Genomic DNA, 21,782 nt, shown 5'->3' with positions numbered 1-21,782 from the left:
AAATGTTACCTTTAAAGTCAGCTGTTTTACCACATTCCCTAAATGAAAGTGACAGTCAGAGGACTGAGAGTATCTCCCTCTAAGAGAGACTTGGAGAAACCACATGTCCTGCAGACTTAGAGCCATGGATAAGAAGTAACAACAGCAACTTGGACAGCAAGACACATGTGCTCTGACTTCTCTTCTTTTTAGACTGCATCATCCACATGGGGATCTCGATCCTTCCAAATAGAATAGACTGGCATGAGTGCACAAAAAGATCATTAAATCGAGTTATGTATTTGAGCGTTGAAAACAGACATGAAATATATTAACCTACAAAGGTTTCACTTTATCCATTTCCTTGTTTCTTCTTGAAACAGTCAACCATAAATTGAATACCATTGGCTACATTATCTGCTGTGATAAACACACTTATTCTCATAAGTGATTAATGGTGAGCAAGAAAGGTAAAGAAAAACATTCTCGTGTGACATATAGTATCTAAAGGTCATATTTAAGTGGATATAGAGCTGTTGAGATTGGCAGGATAGAACCCAGCTCTTAATTTTCATTTTAACAATAAGAGTAGCTTTTGAGTGGTGTGGGTAGAGAAGAAGATCAGACTCTACATTTTAAGGTTCATTCAGGATGCTGGGTAGCGAACACAGGCATGACAGCAAAGATACTATCATTGTAAGTATAAAAGAAAGCATTCGAACACTCAAGTTGACCAAAAGAATGACAACAGGTTAGACTGAAGTAGTGGCATTAAAACCTCATGGACTGAAGTTATTCAAGAGAAGCCATCCCCCCCAGTGAACATTTTGAGGGAACACCCAGGAGGGGGGGAGGAAGGGGATGTTTGCCTGGAAACTAACACTGAATGTAATAAGAAAATTAATAAAAAAAAAAAAAAAAGGTCCTGACATTTTGTTATGTACTAAAGTGAAAATGGTGTGCTGTCAGACCTGTGGGTGATAAAGAAGGAACAATGGCAGGAGAAACCATGATTCATGCTATTGCCTTCGATTTGCTATTGTCAGGAACATAACATTGACTTCTGTCCTACATATGCTTAATCTACATTCCTGTAACTGGAATGTTTAGAGTCACATGCCTGACTCAGAATGTGTACCTTCTAGGACAAAACTACAGTTACTATTCAAAGAGGTTATTTAAATTATAGACATTCATTAGATGTCCTGAAATATACTGTAAAAGGAAAGTTTCATGCTTAGTCTCATAGAACTCCCATATTTCAGGATTTGATGGAAAAAACAAAATAATGAAATTATGGAAAGTATCTGCCAAAGTATAGAGAAGAAATTATACAACTGAAGGATCAAGAATAAAAAGGAGTATTTCAAGAAATAAATGACAGAGTTGGTGAAAAGAAACATAAGTAAAAAGCCAGGATCTATGGTGAAATAGTTGAACATTCTTCTGAAAGGAAAGAAATGGTCATGAGCATGGTGTTATATGTACCCTGAGACAGGATGAATGTTGAGCACACCAGTATTTACCCCCTCATCTCTCATCTCTCATCTCTCATCTCTCATCTCTCTCTCTCTCTCTCTCTCTCATCTCTCTCTCTCTCTTCCTCTCCATTATTGCCTTTCTAGCTGCTTCATAAAGGTATGCCTTGCCTTTTTCAATAGTGCATTCCTAATTCTTATTGTTATAAATATACTCAAATGTCTACTAATCACAGTAGCTCTATAACCAAGGAAACTTGAATTTGAATCCCTGGATGCCAATCAATTTCTTCTCTTTCTAAGTTTACTTTGCAATTTATTATGGTGTCTCAGTGTTTTACCAAGAGAAATGGACATTTTCTTACTTGGTAATAAACCTATAGAGTTTCTGCCAGCCAAAAATTATATGATACATGAGAAGTACTTACTAAATTATGTTCTGATGCAAGTCGCCAGAACATTTTAGCCACTTGCATTGGGATTCTCTTTAGACAATAGATATTTCTAAATCTGCGAATTTTCGTATTTGCCTTTCATTTCATCTGTACATGGATCTAGTTCGATGTTTCAGGTATTTTAAAGCTATAGTCAAAATATCATGATGCTGAGTCTCTCTTTTTTTCCCCAGGAATTTTTTTTTCTAATGTCCAGAAATGGAAGGAGCAAAGAAGATTTGCACTGACAATGCTCAAGAATTTTGGATTAGGGAAGAAGAGCTTAGAGCAACGCATACAGGAAGAGGCCCACCATCTTGTGGAGGTCATAGGAGAAGAGAAAGGTGGGCATTTCACAGGGTGGTGCAGGTAGTTCTGGTTATTTAATTCATTGAGTACCTTTTTATTATGTAAATGTTGTCCTTGGCCTGCAGCATGATAGGCACTGAGGATGGAACAGTGAACAAATAATCATGCCCCTGCCTCATAATGCACACAAATGGACCATTAAACAAATTACTGAAGTGAAATCCTGATTATCTATTTGACTTCCTACATATTGTCAATGTACATTAATCATAGCAGCTTCCATGTAAGGGGCTGTGAACAGAGATTTCCACATTATGCTCTATTGTGCATATTTTATGACACAACGAGTAGAAACCTCATAAAATAAAAAGAGAAGAAAAAGAGAAAGAACAGCAAAAAGGAGACAGAAAGGAAGAGGGACACACACACACACACACACACACACACACACACAAACACAAACACACAGAGAAAGAGGGGCAAAGAATCAATACCTTTCAATATCTTTCTTAGACTCAATGCTCCCCTCTCTCCATCTCCAGGACAGCCATTTGACCCTCACTTCAGGATCTACAGTGCAGTTTCCAATATCATTTGCTCCATCACCTTTGGGGAGCGCTTTGAGTATGATGACAGTCAGTTTCAAGAGCTGCTGAAGTTAACAGAAGAGGTCATATGTTCTGAGGCATCAATGACATCAGTGGTAAGTCCACTGCCTTTGCATATTTTTGAAAGAATATTGCATTGCAACTGACTCAAAAACAGATAGGTTTACCTTTTTGTTAGGGGACTTGTTGAAGCTAATATTATATCTTGAAAGTTTAATTTGATACAAAACCTATTTATAATATATAAATTTAGCATATCTAAATCATTTCTAGAATTTATATGAATATTTTAGCATCTATAATGATATATACATAAAGGTGAAAGTTTTACTTTCTATTTTCCATTAGTGTTTATAATTTATTTATTTTACATCCACATTGCAGCCCCCTCTCTCCCTCCCATTCCCACCCTCACAATCCAATCCTTCCTTTACCCTCTCCCCTTCTCTGAGAAGGAGAAGTCCCCTACATGTACCAACTCTTCTTAGCATATCTAGTTGTACTAGGACTAATCACATTATCTCCCACTGAGGCCCAACAAGGCAGTCCAGTCAAGAGAAGATCCAAAAACAGGAAGCATAATCAGAGATAGGCTATGTTCCAATTGTTAGGGGATTCACAAGAAGGCCAAGCTGCACATCTACTTCAAATGTTTAGGGACTCTAGGTCCAACCCTGAATGCCCTTTAGTTGGTGGTTCAGTCTCTGTGAGCACCAACAGGGGCCAAATGAGTTGACTCTGTGGGTCTTCTTGTGATGTCATTAACCTGTGCTGTCCCTCAATCCTAGACCTCATTCTTTCACAAGACTCTGAGTTCTGCTTAGTGTTTGGCTGTGGTCACTACACCTCTTCTCATTATCTGCTGGATGAAATCTTTCAGAGAACAGTTATGCTAAGTTCTTGTCTGCAAGCATAGCAGTGCATCATTACGAGTGTCATGGGTTGGCTTTCTCCCATTGGGTGGGTCTTAAGTTGGACCAGTCATTGGTTGGCCTTCCCCTCAATCTCTACTCCATCTTTATCCCTGAATATCTTATAAGCAAGACAAATTTTGAGTCAAAGGTTGTGCATATGGTTTGGTGTACTCTTCCTTCCACTGAAAAGACTGCCTGATTGTCTGGCTACAGATAGTGGCCACATAAGCTTCTTATTCCCCTGCTATCTTGGTTAGGATTACCACATAGAATTCAGAGAACCTCTGTTGCCCTCGGTCTGCAGCTAGCCCCAGAGATACCCTTTCACTGATTTCTATTCTCTGCCACAGCCCTCTACTGTCCCTCCCCAGACCTGATTCCTATACCTGTTCCCCTCTTCATCTCTCCCACCCAGTTCCTTCCCTTGATCCATCTCTGATGTCAATTTTATTTCCCCTTCTGAGTGAAATTCAAGCATCATCCCTTGTGCAATACTGATTACTTAGCTTCTTTGGGTCTATGGATTATACATGGTTATCATGTATTTCATGGTTAATAAATACTTATAAATGAGTACATTTCATATATATCTTTCTGAGTTTGTGTTTCCTCACTCAGAGTGCTATTCTCACTTTTTCTTTGTCTTTTTCTATTTCTTTTTTTTCAACAAATATGATTGTTATAGTGGGCTCTGCACTTTGCCTGGGAAGCACAGTAGACCTGGCCCTAGTAGAGGATATGTGGGTGTTCAGGCCACAGGACAGAAGAGCAGAACAACAGGTTATGCCCATTATTGGCTGAAGCATTGGGTGAGCTACCTAAAGCAGTGCTGGAGACCTCACCCTGGTGGTGGGGGCATGGGAGAGCTAGTAGACTAACCACATCTCATACATTCCGGTGACAGATTCAGGGACTTAAGGTAACACACTCCAACATCTATTCCATGTATTATCTGTAGGAGCACAATAAAAGGCTAGTTCTTCAGAGCCAATGTGGTATAGCTCCTTTGAGGCTTTAATATAGATAGTATAGCAAAGCCTGAAGCTTCAATCAGACCAAAGTTTCATTGCAATGAACATTTCAATTAAAAAGTCTGGATGAAGGGGGTAAGTGCAGTGACACCTACAGCCTCCATTTTTATTCTATCTCATGTTATTTTCTTTTGTAATAGCAGACAATGAATATAAGGGTTGGGGAGATGGGTGGGATTGGAGTACATAATGGGAAATTCACAAAGAATCAATAAAAAGTTAATGAAAGAAGTAATATTATTCTTGAAGAGCATTGGCTCCTTACAGAAGCCATCTATGAAAGTCTAAGACAAGCAAGTGATCTTACAGGAGGTAGCCTACCATTTTGCCTGGCTACAATAGGTGAACTCTGGAAATGCATAGGCTCAGAGATTTCACGCCAGGATAGCCTCTTGCTGTTGACATGCCTTCCAGTTGCCCTATTATATAGTCTAATGATTCTGGGGCATCAGCCCAGCCTATTGGGCAAATTTATAGCAGGTCAACATGAAGATGATCTTTCATTAATGCTGCTAAGTTGAATTGATGACTTTACAGAAAAACTGATTTGATTCAAGTAATTTTATTAGGAAAGTTTAAGGAGATGGTTTAAGTCATTTTGTCAGAAAGATGCAATAAAGTTAGAATCAAGAATGTCACCCCTCGAACACTCCTCCATTGTTGGTGGGGTTGCAGACTGCTACAACCATTCTGGAAATCTGTCCTGGGTTCCTCAGAAAAATTGGACATTGAACTGCCTGAGGATCCAGCTATACCTCTCTTGGGCATATACCAAAAAAAGATGCCCCAACATATAAAAAAGACCACGTGCTCCACTATGTTCGCCATGTAGCCTTATTTATAATAGCCAGAAGCTGGAAAAGAACCCAGATGCCCTTCAACAGAGGAATGGATACAGAAAATGTGGTACATCTACACAATGGAATATTACTCAGCTATCAAAAACAATGACTTTTAGTGAAATTAATGGGCAAATGGTTGGAACTGGAAACTATCATCCTGGTGAGCTAACCCAATCACAGAAGACATACATGGTATGTACTCATTGATAAGTGGCTATTAGCCCAAATGCTTGAATTACCCTAGATGCCTAGAACCAATGAAAACTCAAGACGGATGATCAAAATGTGAATGCAGATACGCTCATGAGAGACACAGCCAGAATACAACAAATACAGAAGCGTATGCCAGCAGAAACCACTGAACTGAGAACAGGACCCTGTTGATGGAATCAGAGAAAGAACTGGAAGAGCTTGAAGGAGCTCGAGACCCCCATATGTACAGCAATGCCAACCAACAGAGTTTCCAGGGACTAAGCCACTACCCAAGACTATACATGGACTGACCCTGGACTCTGACCTCGTGGGTTGCAATGAATATCTAGTAAGAGCACCAGTGGAAGGAAGCCCTGGGTCCTGCTAGACTGAACCCCTAGTGAACTAGACTGTTGGGAGAGGGGCAGCAATGGGGGGAGGGTTGGGAGGAACACCCATAAGGAAGGGGGGGGGATGTTTGCCGGAAGCAGGAAGGGAATAACACTCAAAATGTATATAAAATACTCAAGTTAATAATAAAAAAAAAAAAAAAAAAAAAAATGTCACCCTCTTCATAGAATAGCAAATAAGGACTCCATAATAAGCAATACAGTGAGCTTCATAAACTATACTAAGACAAAAAATAGACTTGAGATTGATTTGTAATCAAGGAAAAACATTCAAAAGTCAGGTCCAAGGCTGGAGCCACATGTATGTACTATGATAAAAGCAAGTCATGTGAAACTATTTGCTTTGAACTTGCAATGAGCTTATAGAATGAAAGACTGCATTGGACTTACTACTGGCATTCATCTGTAACTCCCTTTTGGTGTACCATTGTATGTATGAGGTAATTATTAAAAAGAAAATGTTGTCTAAATTGCCAGAGAGAAGAAATAAAGTATGGCTATTGGGTATCTGCCCTGTCCACCAGATGTCTATCTGTCTGTCTATAGGTATGTACATAAGAGTTAAAAGAGTTCAGTTTTTCACTTGGCATTTTTGCCAGCTCCAAAGAGTTAGGTTTTGTTCTGTCAGTAGTGATGAACCTGTAAATCACTTGTCCTGACACTGATAACAGGAGTCCCCACCAGTTGCTAATAGCAACAAGCTCAATGGGCAACACCATACTCCAATTCACTGCCTGCCTTGGTATACCCTGTGATGTCAAATCCAGCTTCTGACAGGCTCCTACTAAGCCTCTCTGTCCTCCCTCATAGTATCATTCTGAGTGTATTTTCCACCTCATCAACTTACTTTACAATTCCTTTTTTGTATGCAGTGTTTTTTCTAAATCAATCACTTTCTCTGTGGTTAGATATTTGAGGTGTCCTAGGTTTATGGTGTTAAAAATCCATACGTATTCTACTGCCAGTATTCAAGTAAACATATCCAATCATTTGGACTTTTTTTATATGATTTATAAAGATCATTATACTTTTCAGATTATAAATAATTATATCAGACACCCACCTTGTTCTTTTTTAAATTCCCAGTCCCAATTATTTACTAATTATTTTTCATATGTATATGTACAAATATAAATGTTTCTAAATACATAGTACAAGCTTCTCAGTCTGTATTATATTTGCTTTCATGTATATTTTTCAAAGATGATCATTTGGTGTTATATAACCAATTGGTAAGCTCTTTCCTGGGGTAAGACTGTTTCTCTCATTCTCAGTATTCCTTAGTTGACTATAGTGCATAGTATATAGTGCTTGAGGTCTCTGTAGCATGTCTATAGCTACTGCCCTTGATCAATCCATAGATAACTTTGATTATTTTGTATCAGATCACGCATAATTTGTGGGGTAAAATGCACTCCATTTTAAGAAGGTTCTACCTTTATGTTTCTGTTGGAAGTAATACCATCTAGGTATCTCTTAAGACCATTGACATACAATGTAATATCACTCTTTTCGTTTGATTTTTATTGTGGAGGGACTATCAAGAAATGAGAGCAGCTAACTGAAATAATCATTATTTACTATTTCAGGACTTCATTATTGTTCATTCTATAATATTTGTAGCCCTGAATTTAATTTGAATTATATTTAGTGACAATTGTCATGCTTCACTCAATGTTATCTTTATTAATATTCTGTGTCTTTTTAAAAGTCACATACAAATACTTTGGATTTGAAAATGACTGTATCAGATACCAGGAATGGGTGATTTTAATTTTTTTTTGTGGATTGTGTATTTTCCCTCCATATCTCTCAGTCTGTGGACATCCTTGTCCTTGTCAGTAAGATTTGGTTTTTTTGACACAATATAAGGCTTGTGTGGGTTTCTTCATCCCATTTATGTTTTGCTTTTGGTGTGCTAGAGTCATTGACATTTAAGATTATTGTTTAGCAGTCTCCACTAACTGCTGTTTTCTGGTTGGTTGGATTATTGTTTATTCTTTGATAAATCCTCTATTGCAAATACAGGTTTGCTTGTTAAGTGTTAATCACAATGTATTCCTTCATATCTCTCATTAGTTCAGCCATTTGTTATGAAATGCAGTCTTCCCTGTGTCCTTGTTATGGGCATTGCTTTTGTTCCTCTTCTCAGTGTGATGCTGCTTCACTGCTGGCTTAGTGAAGCTGAATTGACTTAGTTTCTTCTTTTTTTTTTGAAATATTCTTATTTTTCCATCAGTTAAAAATTTAAGGCTTACTATATTTTGAGAATGAGATGTGCCTTTATGTATGTTTCTACTTGCTGTGTCTGTAGGTGCCTAGAAGTCCAGACCAGAAAGGGACCCTAAAGATACAAGTGGTTTTGAGTCACAACTTTGGTGCTGGGGATCAAATTTAAGTCCTTTGAAACAGCAGGCAGTGCTCTTTATTGCCGAGTTATCTCCTTGCTTTCTTACCATCAACGTTAAATAATTATTATTATGGCTATAGCATTATATATACATAGAATTAGTTTCTAGAGTATATCATAGAACTCTTAGACATTGTGGCCATACTCATTATTTTCTAATGATATTTGAATACAATATTTCCTCAACACTGTCTTCTATTACATATAGGCTACTGTTTAATCTATTTGTGATGTTTTTCTTAGTGTGTTTTGAATTGTCAAGCTGTACATATCTTAAAATTTCACTTGATTTCTTTTCTTCCAAACCTCAGTTTCTTTGCTGCATGTATCTTCCATGTTACTGACCTTTTCAACTATGTTACTGATTTTCTCTTTGAAGTTGCTGCCTTTTTCCTTTACCTTAATGACTTCCCTGTCCAGGCCTTGTATTTAATCCATTTGCCTACTTGAATGCACTTTCAGGCAAATGATTATTTCTGTAAGAAAACTCTTAAACACCTTGTTTCATGTAACTCCTAACTTGTTTTTAATATGTTTGGGTTTATTTGTTTAGGAATTAATAATATATATTGACATCCTCCCCACTTGCATTTTCATAGTTTTTTGGATATCTGTGCTACAGATCATGCCCACTCGGACATCTCTTTTGAAGTGTATAGAAGTAACATTTCAGATGTTTGAGCTTTACCTTACATTAAGTACACAATGATTACAGAAAATTCTTTTCTTTTCTTTTTAAGAAGTTCCATTTCTATGCATCTCTTTATGAAGTAGATTTGTTCTAATTTATCCTATTCCCATAAACACTTTGTCTTCAAATTCAGGGATGCTTTCACTAAACACTAAAGACCTGGTTACCATTACTTACAGGTATGAAAAGAAACATAAAGAATAAGGTTGGTTCTTCCTATTGTCTATTATGTTTGTTCCTCAGTATAACTTACTTGTAGTAATTCCATGTCTAGCAGTTTCATTTCTTTCCTTCTAAGCACAGCCTAGGAAGTCAGGGGAGTTCAGTGCCTCCCCAGCCGATTTTAGATGTATGTATCAGAGGAACTAAGAGGTGGCAGCAAAGTGATAACAAAGATTATGGTTTTTATTCACTTTACAACCTGTTCACTGACCCACTCCTGATCACCCTGTCCCACATTCCTTCCCCCATCCCTACTCCCCTTCACCTCTGAGCAACTGTGGTCCCCATTGGTATTCCAATATACTGGCACATCAATTCTCTGTGGGACTAGGCATGTCCCCTCCCACTGACAGCAGACCAGGCAGCCCAGCTTAAAGAACATATTCCATGGATAGGCAACAGCTTTTAGAATAGCTCTCACTCCAGTTGTTTGGGACCCACATGAAAACTAGCTGCACATGTGCTACACTTGTGCATGGAGTCCTAGGTCCAGCCCATTTATTCACTTTGGTTGGTTCAGTTTCTGAGAGCACCAAGAGCCTAAGGTAGTTGAATCTCTTGGTCATTTTGTGGAGTTTCTATGCCCTTCGGGTCCACAATCCTTCTCCCTATTCTTCTATAATAGTCCCCAAGCTCAATCCACTGTTTTTCTGTGGGTGTCTGCATTTGTCTGAATCAGCTGCTGGGTGGTCTCTCTTCAAAGACAGCCGTGCTAGACTCCTATCTCCAAGCATAACAGTAATTGATGCTGTCAAGTATTGGTGTTTGCCCATGGGAAGGGTCTCAAGTTTGACTAGTTAGTTATAGGTTATAGTTTGGCTCATGCCCAGTCTCTGTGTTTCTTGTAGACAGGATAAATTTTGGATCAAACGTTTTGTGGGTAGGTTGCTGTCACTATCGCTCCACTGGGGTTCCTGTCTGGCCATAGGAGGTGGCCTCTTCAGGTTTAATGTCCCCAATGCTGTAAGCCACAACTAAAGTCAACCACATTGATTCTTATGTGTCTCCCTTAGCCCAGGTCTCTGTCTCACCCTGGAGATGCAACCCCCTTTCCTACCCATCAGTTGCAGATTTCCTTTCATTCTCTGGGCTATCTGGCTATCTCTCCTGACCCTTCCCATACCGGATCCTGAACCCCTCCATTCCCCTTCCTATCCCTCTCCCACCCAGTTCTCTCCTTCTATCTGCCTCTTATGACTATTTTATTCCCCCAATTACAAGAGATTCAAGCATCCTTAACTAACTTTCCTTCTTGTTTAGCTTCTTTGGGTCCAGGAAATATATCGTGGACATCCTGTACTTTATGGCAAATGTCAACTCTTCAGTGAGTACATACCAGACATATCCTATTGGGACTGGGTTACCTCATTCAGTGTGGTATTCCCATGATCCATCCATTTGCCTGCAAAATTCATGATATCTTTATTTTAATAGCTGAATACTATTTTGTTGTATAGATGTAACATGTTTTATTTACCCATTCTTCAGTTGAGGAACATCTAGATTGTTTTCAGTCTCTGGCTATTATGAATAAGACTTATATGAACATAGTGGAGTATGTGTCCTTGTGGTTTGGTGGAGCATCTTTTGGAAGATCTTTTCCCAATCTGTAGGATGCCATTTACAGAAGTTTGCAATTTCATGGGTTTGCTTTTATCATTTGTTGCTCTGAAAGCCTGAGCCATTGCTTTTTGTTTTTTGTTTTGTTTTGTTTTGTTTTGTTTTCAGAAAATTCTCTCCCATACTAATGTTTTCAAGGATATTTCTCACTTTCTCTCCCATGAGATTTAGTGTGTCCAGTTTTATGTTCAGATCCTCGATCCACTTGGCCTTGAGTTTTGGGCAGGATGATTAATATGAATCTATTTGTATTCTACATGTAGACATCCAGTTAGACCAGCACGATTTGTTAGAAATGCTTTCTTTCTTCTGTTGTATGACTTTGGCTTCTTTATCAAAATTCAAATGTCCATAGTTGTGTGGCTTTATTTCTGAAGCTTCAATTTGATTCCATTTGGTCAACATGTCTCTTTCCGTACCAATAATGCCATGAAGTGGTTAACACTATTGTTTTGTAGTATAGCTAGAAGTCAGGAATGGATTTTGTCAAAGGCTTTTTGGCATATAATGAAATGATCATCTGATTATTTTTGATAATCTGCTTATTTATATTGGTGATATTTTTGTATATTTAACTGTCCCTGCATCCGTGGGATGAAGCCTAGTTGTTTATGATGGGTGATATTTTTGACGTGTTCCTGGACTCATTTTGCAATTCTTTTGTTGAGTGTTTTTGCATAAATGTTCATAAGAAAAAGCAGTCTGAAATCCTCTTTTGTTGAGTCTGTGTAGTTTAAATATCAGGGTAATTCTTGCTTCAGAGAATGAGTTTGGCAATGTTCCTTCTGTTTCCATTTTGTGGAAGAGTTTGAGAAGTACTGTTATTAGATTTTCTTTGAAAGTCTAGTATAATTCTACCCTAAAACCATCTGAAAGAGCTTGAAGGGCTTGAGTTCCATATGAACAATGCCAACCAACCAGAGCTTCCAGGACTAGCTACTACCCAAAACTATACTGGACTGACCTGGGCTCCAACCTCATGGAGTAGCAATGAATAGCCTAGTAAAAAAGAGCACCAGTGGAAGGGGAAGCCCTTGGTCCTGCCAGATTGAACCCCCAGTGAACGTGATTGTTGGGAGGAGGGTGGTAATGGGGGGAGGATGGGGAGGGGAACACCCATATAGAAGGGGAGGGGGAGGAGTTAGGGGGATGTTGGCCTGGAAACCAACCGGAAAAGGGAATAACAATCGAAATGTACGTAAGAAATACCCAAGTTAATAAAGATGGAAAAAAAAACTTAAAACAAAAAACCATCTGGCCTTGGGGTTTGCTGTTGCTGTTGTTGTTGTTGTTGTTAGATTTTTAATGGCTACTTCTGTTTCTATAGGGATTATAAGACTATTCAAATAGTTCATCTGATTTAACTTTGGTAGGTAGTACCTGTCTAGAAAAACCATCCATTGTTTAAATTTTTTCCAATTTTTGGAGTACATGCTTTGATGTAAGACTCATGATTCTTTGAATTCCTCAGTGTCTGTTTGTATGTCTCCCTTTCCATTTATGATTTTGTTTATTTGGATACTGTGTCTCTGTCTTTTAGGAAGTTTCGCTAAGTGTCTATCTTGATTTTCTCAAATAACCAAGTCCTGGTTTTATTGATTCTTTGTATTGTTTTCTTTGTTTCTAATTGATTGATTTCAACCCTGACTCTGATAATTTCCTGCCTTTTACTCTTCTTTGTTGTGCTCACTCCTTTTTTTTCCCTAGACCCTTCAGGTATAGGTTTAACTTCTTGGTATGAGAACTTTATAATTTCTTCATGGAGGCATGTAGTCCTATGAACTTTCCTCTTAGTATTGCTTTCATTTTCTCCTATAAATTTGGGTTTGTGTGTTAAGTGATAACAAAATTCTTAGCATAAACAATTACATTAGGGACTTTGATGAACACTTCAAAAGTACATGTCCATAAATTTTCTCAGTGACCTCTACATATAAAAGTATATGACATGATATCTGAAACCTGGCACAATTATATGGTTTTTACGGGTAAAAAGCCAGAACTATCAGTGAGAAAATCAATAGCATATTTTATAAGATCAGCAGCATGGAAGAAAAGGAACAGCAAAGAAAAAGAGGTTTGGAAGAAAACAAAGGAAAAATAGAAATGTATTTTTATAAGACTGTGCAAGCAAAACAGACCTCTGTGAAATGCTATGAATCTTTAATAACAATGAGCTTCCACTAGTAAGGAATCTAATATAAATATTACTTTATAATATTAACTTTATTAAACATCGATATATTTAATGTTATTAATGATATTAAATGTCATCATACTTTAATGTTATTAATAATATTAAAAGCAAATATTGACCTATTTTAACATTATTAATAACATCAAAAATGTCAATATTGTTCTGTATCAAACCTGAAGCTCATAGAATAAATAGCACACATCTGACTAATTGAAGTATTGTTGATTTTAGGCTGTGCCATACTATCTGTATACTACATAGTATTATTGAAAATGTGTTCATCATCTATTTTACTTAAGAAAAAATTGCTAAATTATTATACAGATATTAAATCATTTTGGAGACAGCACCATGTGCACCTACCTGTACAACACATAGTAGTGGTAATTTTTCTGGGGGAAAATAAATACTGATAAAAAAAAAATACAAAGGAGGCAAAAAGACACTAATTTTCTTGACAAGCTCCAAGCCCTTGACCACTGAACATTACATTCATAATGTAAACGTAAGGACCCATGCTAATTCCAGAGATATTATTTATTCCCAATGAATATTTACTGCAATGACCTGAAAAAGAAGTGCCCTCAATGTGATTCGGGGGCCATGATGGTTGGATAGTGTAAGGGAACATAGATAATAATGAAGACTTGCAAGGTTCCATCTCTGCAGGGCTTACATATGCAAAGCACTGTTTGACAATGAGTGTAGTAGATGGCTTTTGAGAATTGTTAGACAAGGAGTGAACCCATGTGATCACATTGATAAATGTTCTCTATGGGAACTATTTGCAAGACATTCAGATGGGAGAGCTGCTGAAGTACACCAGGAAGCAAGAAGATGGGCTCACTAAAAATGGTCTGTTGTTTGACATATTTTGCATAGCACAGTTGAAACACATGATATTAAGTGACAAGAGGCAAACCTGAAACTAAGATGGCACAGATTTACCAGAAAGGAAACAGAGGGAAGTACAAGATTATTTAAAAATGTGGAAAAGTGACTCCATGGTATCTGCAATATTTTTCTTTTCTTTTTCTTTATAAGCTCTACAATGTCTTTCCACTCATATTTAAATATCTTCCTGGACCACATCAAACAGTTTTCAAAAACTGGGAGAAACTGAAATCAATTGTTGCAAATATGGTAGACTGTCACAGAAAAGACTGGAATCCTGATGAGCCGAGAGACTTCATCGATGCTTTCCTGACAGAAATGACAAAGGTGAAGAAGATGCAGGCTGGGTATTCTTAGAAAAAATATAATATGGTGGTTTAGAAGGTTCCAGTGGACCTTACGTCATGTTGCCATGTATTTAATGGTACAACACCGCACTGATTCACAACTAGACCAATCCCTATGCATGTTGGATATGTGAGCTTATTCTGAGGACTGTGAACACTCTACCACAAAAATGCTCCAAGCTCTCAGAGGGTACTAATATCCTTTGCTATGCCACCTTCCTTAATCTTCAATACCAAGTATATAGCATCCAGCAGTCAGTCACATATATGTGTTACCTGTGCAAATTGGGACACACCACTTGGCAAAAACAATTTGAACGGTTGAAGTTTTTTGGTTCACAATTTTAGGGGTAGGTTTGATCTGTTCTCACAGAGAAGGATTAGCAGATCAACATAGCTCATGGTGTCGAAGGGTGTGGTGGAGTCTGCACATTATTATGTACCAGAAAGCAGATGGTAGAACCGAGGGCCTTTTACAACTTTGAGTACCTTCCCTGGTGATAGAGGAGTAGGTGGCAGAAAATAGTCAAACTGAAGGCTGAAATCAACCAGAAACAAAAAGAACAATACAAAGAATCAACAAAACCAGGAACTGGTTGTTTGAGAAAATCAGAAAGTTAGACAAACCCTTAGCCAAACTAACTGAAAAGCCAGAGAGACAATATCCAAATAAAAGAATCAGAATTGAAAAAGAAGACATAACAAAACATCATTAGGTTTCATTTCAAAAGCCTCCACTCCACAAATCGGAAAATTTAAATGAAATAATTTTCTAGACAGATACCACATCCCATATCAAGAGCAAATAAGTGATTAGAACAGTCCTAAAACACTTAAGGGAATAAAATCAGTCATTAAAAGTTAACTACACTGGACCTTTGGTTCACTAACCATATGTAGCAGATATGTAGCTTGATCATTATGTGGGTCTCCCAACAATTGGAACAGGGGATATCCCTAAAGCTGTTACCTGTCTATGAAATCCATTCTCCAACTGGGCTGCCTATGTAGGGGAGTATGCAGCCAAACCTGTAGAGACTTCATGCGCCAGAATTTGGGGATACTTAGGGTAGGCTCCCTCCATCTCAGAGGAGAAGGTAAGGGGATGAAGAGACAAGCCAAGTAATCAGGATGGGAAGGGATTTCTGGAATGGGGGGGCAGTGATTACGGTATAAATGAATTAATAAATTAATTAATCTATAAAAATATAAAATTAACTGGAGAACATGAAAAAAGAGAAAAACAAAACAATAAATTAGTTAATTAATAAAATAATGAGGAAATCCTCTTTTTAAAAGTACACAATACCTTTTTAGTACCCAGACAAGACTACTACAAGTTTCAATGAAGAAAATCTCATCACTACCACTCTGGACCTCTTCTTTGCTGGAACAGAGACAACAACCACAACATTGCGCTGGGCTCTGCTCTATATTACGCTCAACCCAGAAGTACAAGGTGAGCATATACTGAGTGCACCTGGAAAAGGCTAAATGGTGCTTCTGAAAGATGTTACATAGATGGGGCCAGAAGATTGAATAGTGGAGTAGAAAGACATGGAGCATCTGTGAGATGAAGTATTGTAGAGACAGGTCATGGCCTTCATATGCCTTATCAGGATTGGGATGAGTCTAGAATACAGACTTTATAGCCTATCTTTGAAGGAGCTTCAGTTCTAGAACTAAATACAGAAGTCAGCTGTCTTTGTGGTAGGTTCTATCAGAAAGTGAGTGTCTCATAAATATTCACTCAGCCTGTTTTTCCTTTTCAAAACTAACATCTTGTTTTATCCTGGATATCATCAAAATGACTTTGTCTGATACCTAGCATCAAATTCATGCTACCTCTGTCTGTCCAGACTCAGTCAAACACATTTTGCCCCTTGCCTCCATGTATTATATCTTCTCATTGGCATTGCCCTTAATTTCACCACTAAGTAGGGTTTGGGCTATCTACTAAAAAAATATAATATTTCAATTTCTTGAGCTTCCGGAAGAATCTTCTCATATACTACCCCCAAATATGTTTTAAATTTTGTCAAGAATTTAATGCATGGCAAATTGCTGTCATCCATCACAAGGCTTTGCACATGGATTGTATCTGCACAGGGACTTTCCCACCTTCAGAAATAGTGACCCATCCCATCATGTTATTCCTCTGATTATAGAAGACATTTTCAGGTGAGTGATAAGAATACTCTTCATGTCATAGAACATTTCTCCACTCTAGAACACTCAAGCCAACTATGTTGTCATATGATCAAAATAAGAGTAGAGATCATAATGTCACCCATTAGTAAAGATCAAATGGTCATTTCTTGAGTTTCATCCACTTTATGATACAAGGCCTTCCACTGATCTGGAACTCACCAAGTAGACAAGGCTTGCTTGTCAGTTAGCCACAGGAATCTGCCTCACACAGAACACTGAAGAGAAATATATTTCACCATACCTGGATTTTAACATGAATTCTAGGGATCACACCCAGATTTTCATGTTTGCATAACTATATCTTTACTTAATGAACTTTATTTCATGCCCAACTTTATCCTTATTGATCAAAATGCATATGCCATTATATCGATATATCTGTCTCTATCTATATATGTTTGCTACCAACAATTCTGTTGCTGTGCTATATAATGCTATAACCAAAGCTAATTTATGAATGTGAGACTTTATTTTCACTGATTGATTCTATGCAGGAAGAAGAGCAGTGGGGAGAAAAGTCAGGAAACTGTGACATCATATCTCAACAGAAAAACACAAAGTTCAGAGAAAAGTGGAAGTAGTTCAAGGATTGAAACCCTCAAAACCATTCCCATAAACATTTTCCTCAAACAAGTCTGTGCTTCCATAAGGGCCCAAGGATTCCCAAATACTATCATCTCCTTGGACTGTCTAAATAGTAAAGCCTATATTTTACATTTCCCTTTTAATACTCTTCATTTGGGCCTTTGGTCTCTATAGACTTGTGTTATTTTCTGATGCAAAATGCATTTAATCTAACTTTAAAAGTCCCCATAGTCTTTGACAGTCTATACTGTTCAAAAGTCCAAATTCTCTCCAGCCACTGAAGGCAATCTCTTGAATGTACCCCACAATAAAACAAAATGCATATTTATATACATCCAGCATACACCAGAAGAAAATATACATGCTAATCTCAAAAGGAAAAAATATACAGTAAGAAAATACAGAACAAAGCAAAAATGGAACTGAAGGTGTCAAATAACAATTCTTGTAACCCCATGGATGATGCCTGAAACTTCAGTTTCATGGGATGAGGAACATGGTGTTTCTTTGTGAACAGAACACTGGATGAAATGTAAAAAGACAACATCTTGGATGCAACTTCTCTGTCTTCAAAAGAAAGAAGTATACTTTGAAGCTAACAGGGCACCCCCTGTTTTCTTGCAGAAAAAGTACACTCTGAGATGGATAGAGTGATTGGCCATGGGAGGCTGCCAAGTACAGATGACCAAGATGCCATGCCCTACACCAATGCTGTCATCCATGAGGTTCTGAGGATGGGCAACATCATCCCCTTGAATATTCCCAGGGAAGTGACCGCTGATAGCACATTGGCTGGATTCCACCTGCCTAAGGTAACCTTGCATTTTTAGCTTCCAATTTCCAGTCAATTGTTGTCATTATTGGAGGAACCCCATCATAAAAAGTAAAACTTATTTCTGACCCAAGAAACCATTTAAAATTAAAGATTTTATTCATAACAGAATGTGAACATTCCTCCTATGTGTTTAAGCAATATTTATGTATATCATGGGGAATACAGAAAGGGAAATACCTTGGTTAAATTTGCTCAGTCAAAGACAGCTTTATTTGCTAAAGAATACTCCCTTGTCTTCTTGTGCTAATGCTCACTCATAAGAGCCAATATTTCTTTGCCATTTGTGAACTCACAGGTGGTTTTCCATCATTTTCTTACTCTCCCACAGTTGAGAACTTTCTATCTCATAAAGAAATCTAGTCCAACCTGAAATAGTAACTCTAAAAAAGAAAAAGAAAAAACATATCATTGCCAAAAAAGCAACACAAAACATGTATTAAGAATTCTTATTTTTCAAATAGTTACTAAATCCTCTTTTCATAAGTATTAATCCTTTCTTTATTCAGTAGAAATTGTGATTAGGTGAAATAAGTTTAGATAATGTCCCTCTACTACAATATACAATATCTTAACCTTGGTATTTGGGAATAAACCTGTTCTGATTATTTTTCCTGCTCAGGAATTATATTAGTTATTGAAAGATCTCCCCTATACTTTTAACCCTGGATCTCTCTTACAGTCATTCTGATCACAGACCCTAACATATGATCTACTCAGGATTTCTGCAGAGATCTCTCCTGAGAATGTCATACTCTCTCTGTTCAAGGCACAATTATTATCCTCTCCATTCTTTCTCTACACTGTATACCAAACAATATCGGACATTTCTTCATAGTAGCAAATTAAAGGCCTGAGGTTTCAGTTCAGCATGGCAGCCAGTGGGAGGCACAACAGAGCAAGCTTCAAGTTTATAGCCAGGAAGCAGAACGACTGCAGGAGGCTATCCTCCAACCCCATTTATTCTATCCAGTTCTTCAGTGTTGGAGAAGGTACCACATATCAGGAAACTCTACTGTCAATAGGTAGTGAGTTCACACAGATACTATCACTGTTGTTTTATTATGATAGCCTTGACAATTATAAATTACTCAGAATGTGTTGTTACACAGTAAAGTCTTCAGAGTTTAGAACAGATGAGTCTGCTCTGGAAACACAGATACAATCATAACTATAACATCTAGAAACAGAAAACCTCAACTATGGCTTGCCAATTTCAAATATAGCTCAGCTCTAGACACTGACAGTCCAACTGGATAGGATGCAAGTGAGTCAAACCACCAAGGCTTTGATTTCACTTGGATTTAGTTTCAGAAATGGCCGCATCTCTGCCCACTGTCTGACGCTAAGAAAACTGTTTATCTCTCCTACATCTCTATCATGACAGAATAATGTATAGTCTTCACAGGGAGAGAACATTAATAAAGAGCTTTCCACTCGATATAACAGCTATAATTTTTATTGTTTACACACCTTAAGATTTTTCTGTCTGTAAAGCATTCTGAAGAAAGTGACCATGTAAGTGGCAGATTATAAATCATGAGAGTGTCCAGAGGAAAGCATCCTGTGCTGTCTAGAGGTAGGTAGGCTGGGATGAGACCCAGAGCCTGGGAGGAACAAGAAAGATTCTAAAGTAAAAGGTGCAGGTTCTGAATATAGAGGTAGTAGGCTTTAGTCTGACAGCATGAGGGAGGATTAGTATTCTTGTCAAGGAGACAATGATTTTTTTCTTTTCTTTTTTTTTAATTTACACTTCAAATGTTATTCCCTTTCCTGGTTTCTGGGTTTCCCGGTTTCCCAGACATAAGCCCCCTATCCCATCCCCATCCCTTCTTCTATAAGAGTGTTCCCCTCCCCAACCACCCCCCTTCTCATCCCCTCGACATTCCCCTACACTGGGGGGTCCAACCTTGGCAGGACCAAGGGTTTCTCCTTCCATTGGTGCCCAACAAGGCCATCCTCTGCTACACATGCAGCTGGAGCCATAGGTCAGTCCATGTATATATAGTCTTTGGGTAGTGGTTTAGTCCCTGTGAGCTCTGGTTGGTTGGCATTGTTCTTATGGGATTGCAAACCCCTTCAGATCTTTCAATCCTTTCTCTAACTTATCCAACATGGATTCCCATTCTCAGTTCAATGGTTTGCTGCTAGCATTCGGCTCTGTATTTGACATGCTCTGGCTGTGTCTCTCATGAGACATCTATACCCGATTCCTATCAGCATTCCCTTCTTAGCGTCATCAATTTTATCTAGTTTTGGTGGCTGTGTGTGTGTGTGTGTGTGTGTGTGTGTGTGTGTGTGTGTGTGTGTGTGTGTGTGTGTGTGTGTGTGTGTATCCTGTATACCCATGTGGGGCAGGCTCTAAATGGCCATTCCTTCAGTCTCTGCTCCAAACTTTGCCTCCATATCCCCTCCTATGAATATTTTTGTTCTCCCTTTTAAGAAGGAGACAATGTTTAAAGGGGATGGGAATTATTACAAAACTGAGAAAGGAAATACCAGCATGTGGCATCGTAGGCAGTAGGGAAAGCTGGCTCTGGAGAATCAAAGAATGCCGCTTCACATAATGAAGAGTGGGTAAAGAAAATGATGAGAAATGGGAGTGTGTGGTTATTAAGCTGTATTCGTGCTATAAGCATTGTCACCTGTGGAACAGGTGAGGCTCTAAAATATCAAAGAGAAAGGAAGAAATAATAACTTACAGGACATAATCAAGAGGGATTGAAAAAAATGGTTTGAAAATTAGATGGGGTCGATGAGACATTATGAGGTAAAGACACACTCTGGGGAGCTCAGGCACCGTGACAGAGAGAATGGTGGACTGGGCTTGCTTAAGCTATATGCCTGATGTACATGTTCCTAACCCTGCTGAGAGAATGTGCTAAGAAGAGAAAAGGGATCGTAGACACAACTTTTTTTTCAGACATCCCATATTCCTCACTGTAGGAAGTAGCTGGATTGAAGGTTTTTCACTCCAGTCCCTTTATTTTCTCATGTATGGCCAAAAGTCTTCTCCCTACTATATGCTGACCTATTCCCACAGACCAGCATTTTGTAATAAAAACAAATGCCTAATGTCCCTGAAATATCTTAAGCAGATACAGACCATCATTGATCTAAACTAAGGACAGGTTTTTGTGGGAGCTTAGGGTATGAACAGAAATGGAATATTAGGAGGCCCCATCCCTTGTGTCTAGATCTGTTCCATATTTCAAGCCTTGAGTCTTGGCTTTCTCCTTTAGGGCAAAATGATCCTGATCAATTTGACTGCTTTGCACAGGGACCCCAAAGAGTGGGCCACTCCAGACACTTTCAATCCAGAGCATTTTTTGGAGAATGGACAGTTTAAGAAGAGAGACTCTTTTCTGCCTTTCTCAGTGGGTAAGTGGTAATGAGAAGAAAATCGGTCACAATCCTACCTCACCCCTTCCCTTCTCTTCTGCCTAGAGAACTCTGTTCTAATTTGGCCATCTCCATACAGCTCGACCCAGTGCAGATCCATAGTGTTATTTGCAGACCAGTGCTTTCTAGACCTAGCACTGCTTCACATGGCTACTATCTCTCAAGCCCTCCTTG

General features: G+C 38.2%; 2 protein-coding genes across 1 annotated transcript in view; both read left to right on the top strand.

Moving 5' to 3' along the window:
* Window positions 1–21,782, top strand: part of LOC116900171 (cytochrome P450 2J3) — a 326,660-nt gene that overhangs the window by 121,640 nt on the left and 183,238 nt on the right.
* LOC116900204 (cytochrome P450 2J2-like) overlaps window positions 1–21,782 on the top strand; it is a 37,328-nt gene that overhangs the window by 11,564 nt on the left and 3,982 nt on the right. Inside the window, exons 3-8 of the mRNA XM_032901962.1 lie at window positions 2,086–2,235; window positions 2,743–2,903; window positions 14,382–14,558; window positions 15,896–16,037; window positions 17,999–18,186; window positions 21,449–21,587. Coding sequence (XP_032757853.1) covers window positions 2,086–2,235; window positions 2,743–2,903; window positions 14,382–14,558; window positions 15,896–16,037; window positions 17,999–18,186; window positions 21,449–21,587 — 957 coding nt within the window. The remainder of the gene's footprint in view (window positions 1–2,085; window positions 2,236–2,742; window positions 2,904–14,381; window positions 14,559–15,895; window positions 16,038–17,998; window positions 18,187–21,448; window positions 21,588–21,782) is intronic.

The sequence above is a fragment of the Rattus rattus genome, chromosome 1 (genome assembly GCF_011064425.1).
Source record: "Rattus rattus isolate New Zealand chromosome 1, Rrattus_CSIRO_v1, whole genome shotgun sequence".
Taxonomy (NCBI): domain Eukaryota; kingdom Metazoa; phylum Chordata; class Mammalia; order Rodentia; family Muridae; genus Rattus; species Rattus rattus.
This window is presented reverse-complemented; position numbering and strand designations above follow the sequence as displayed.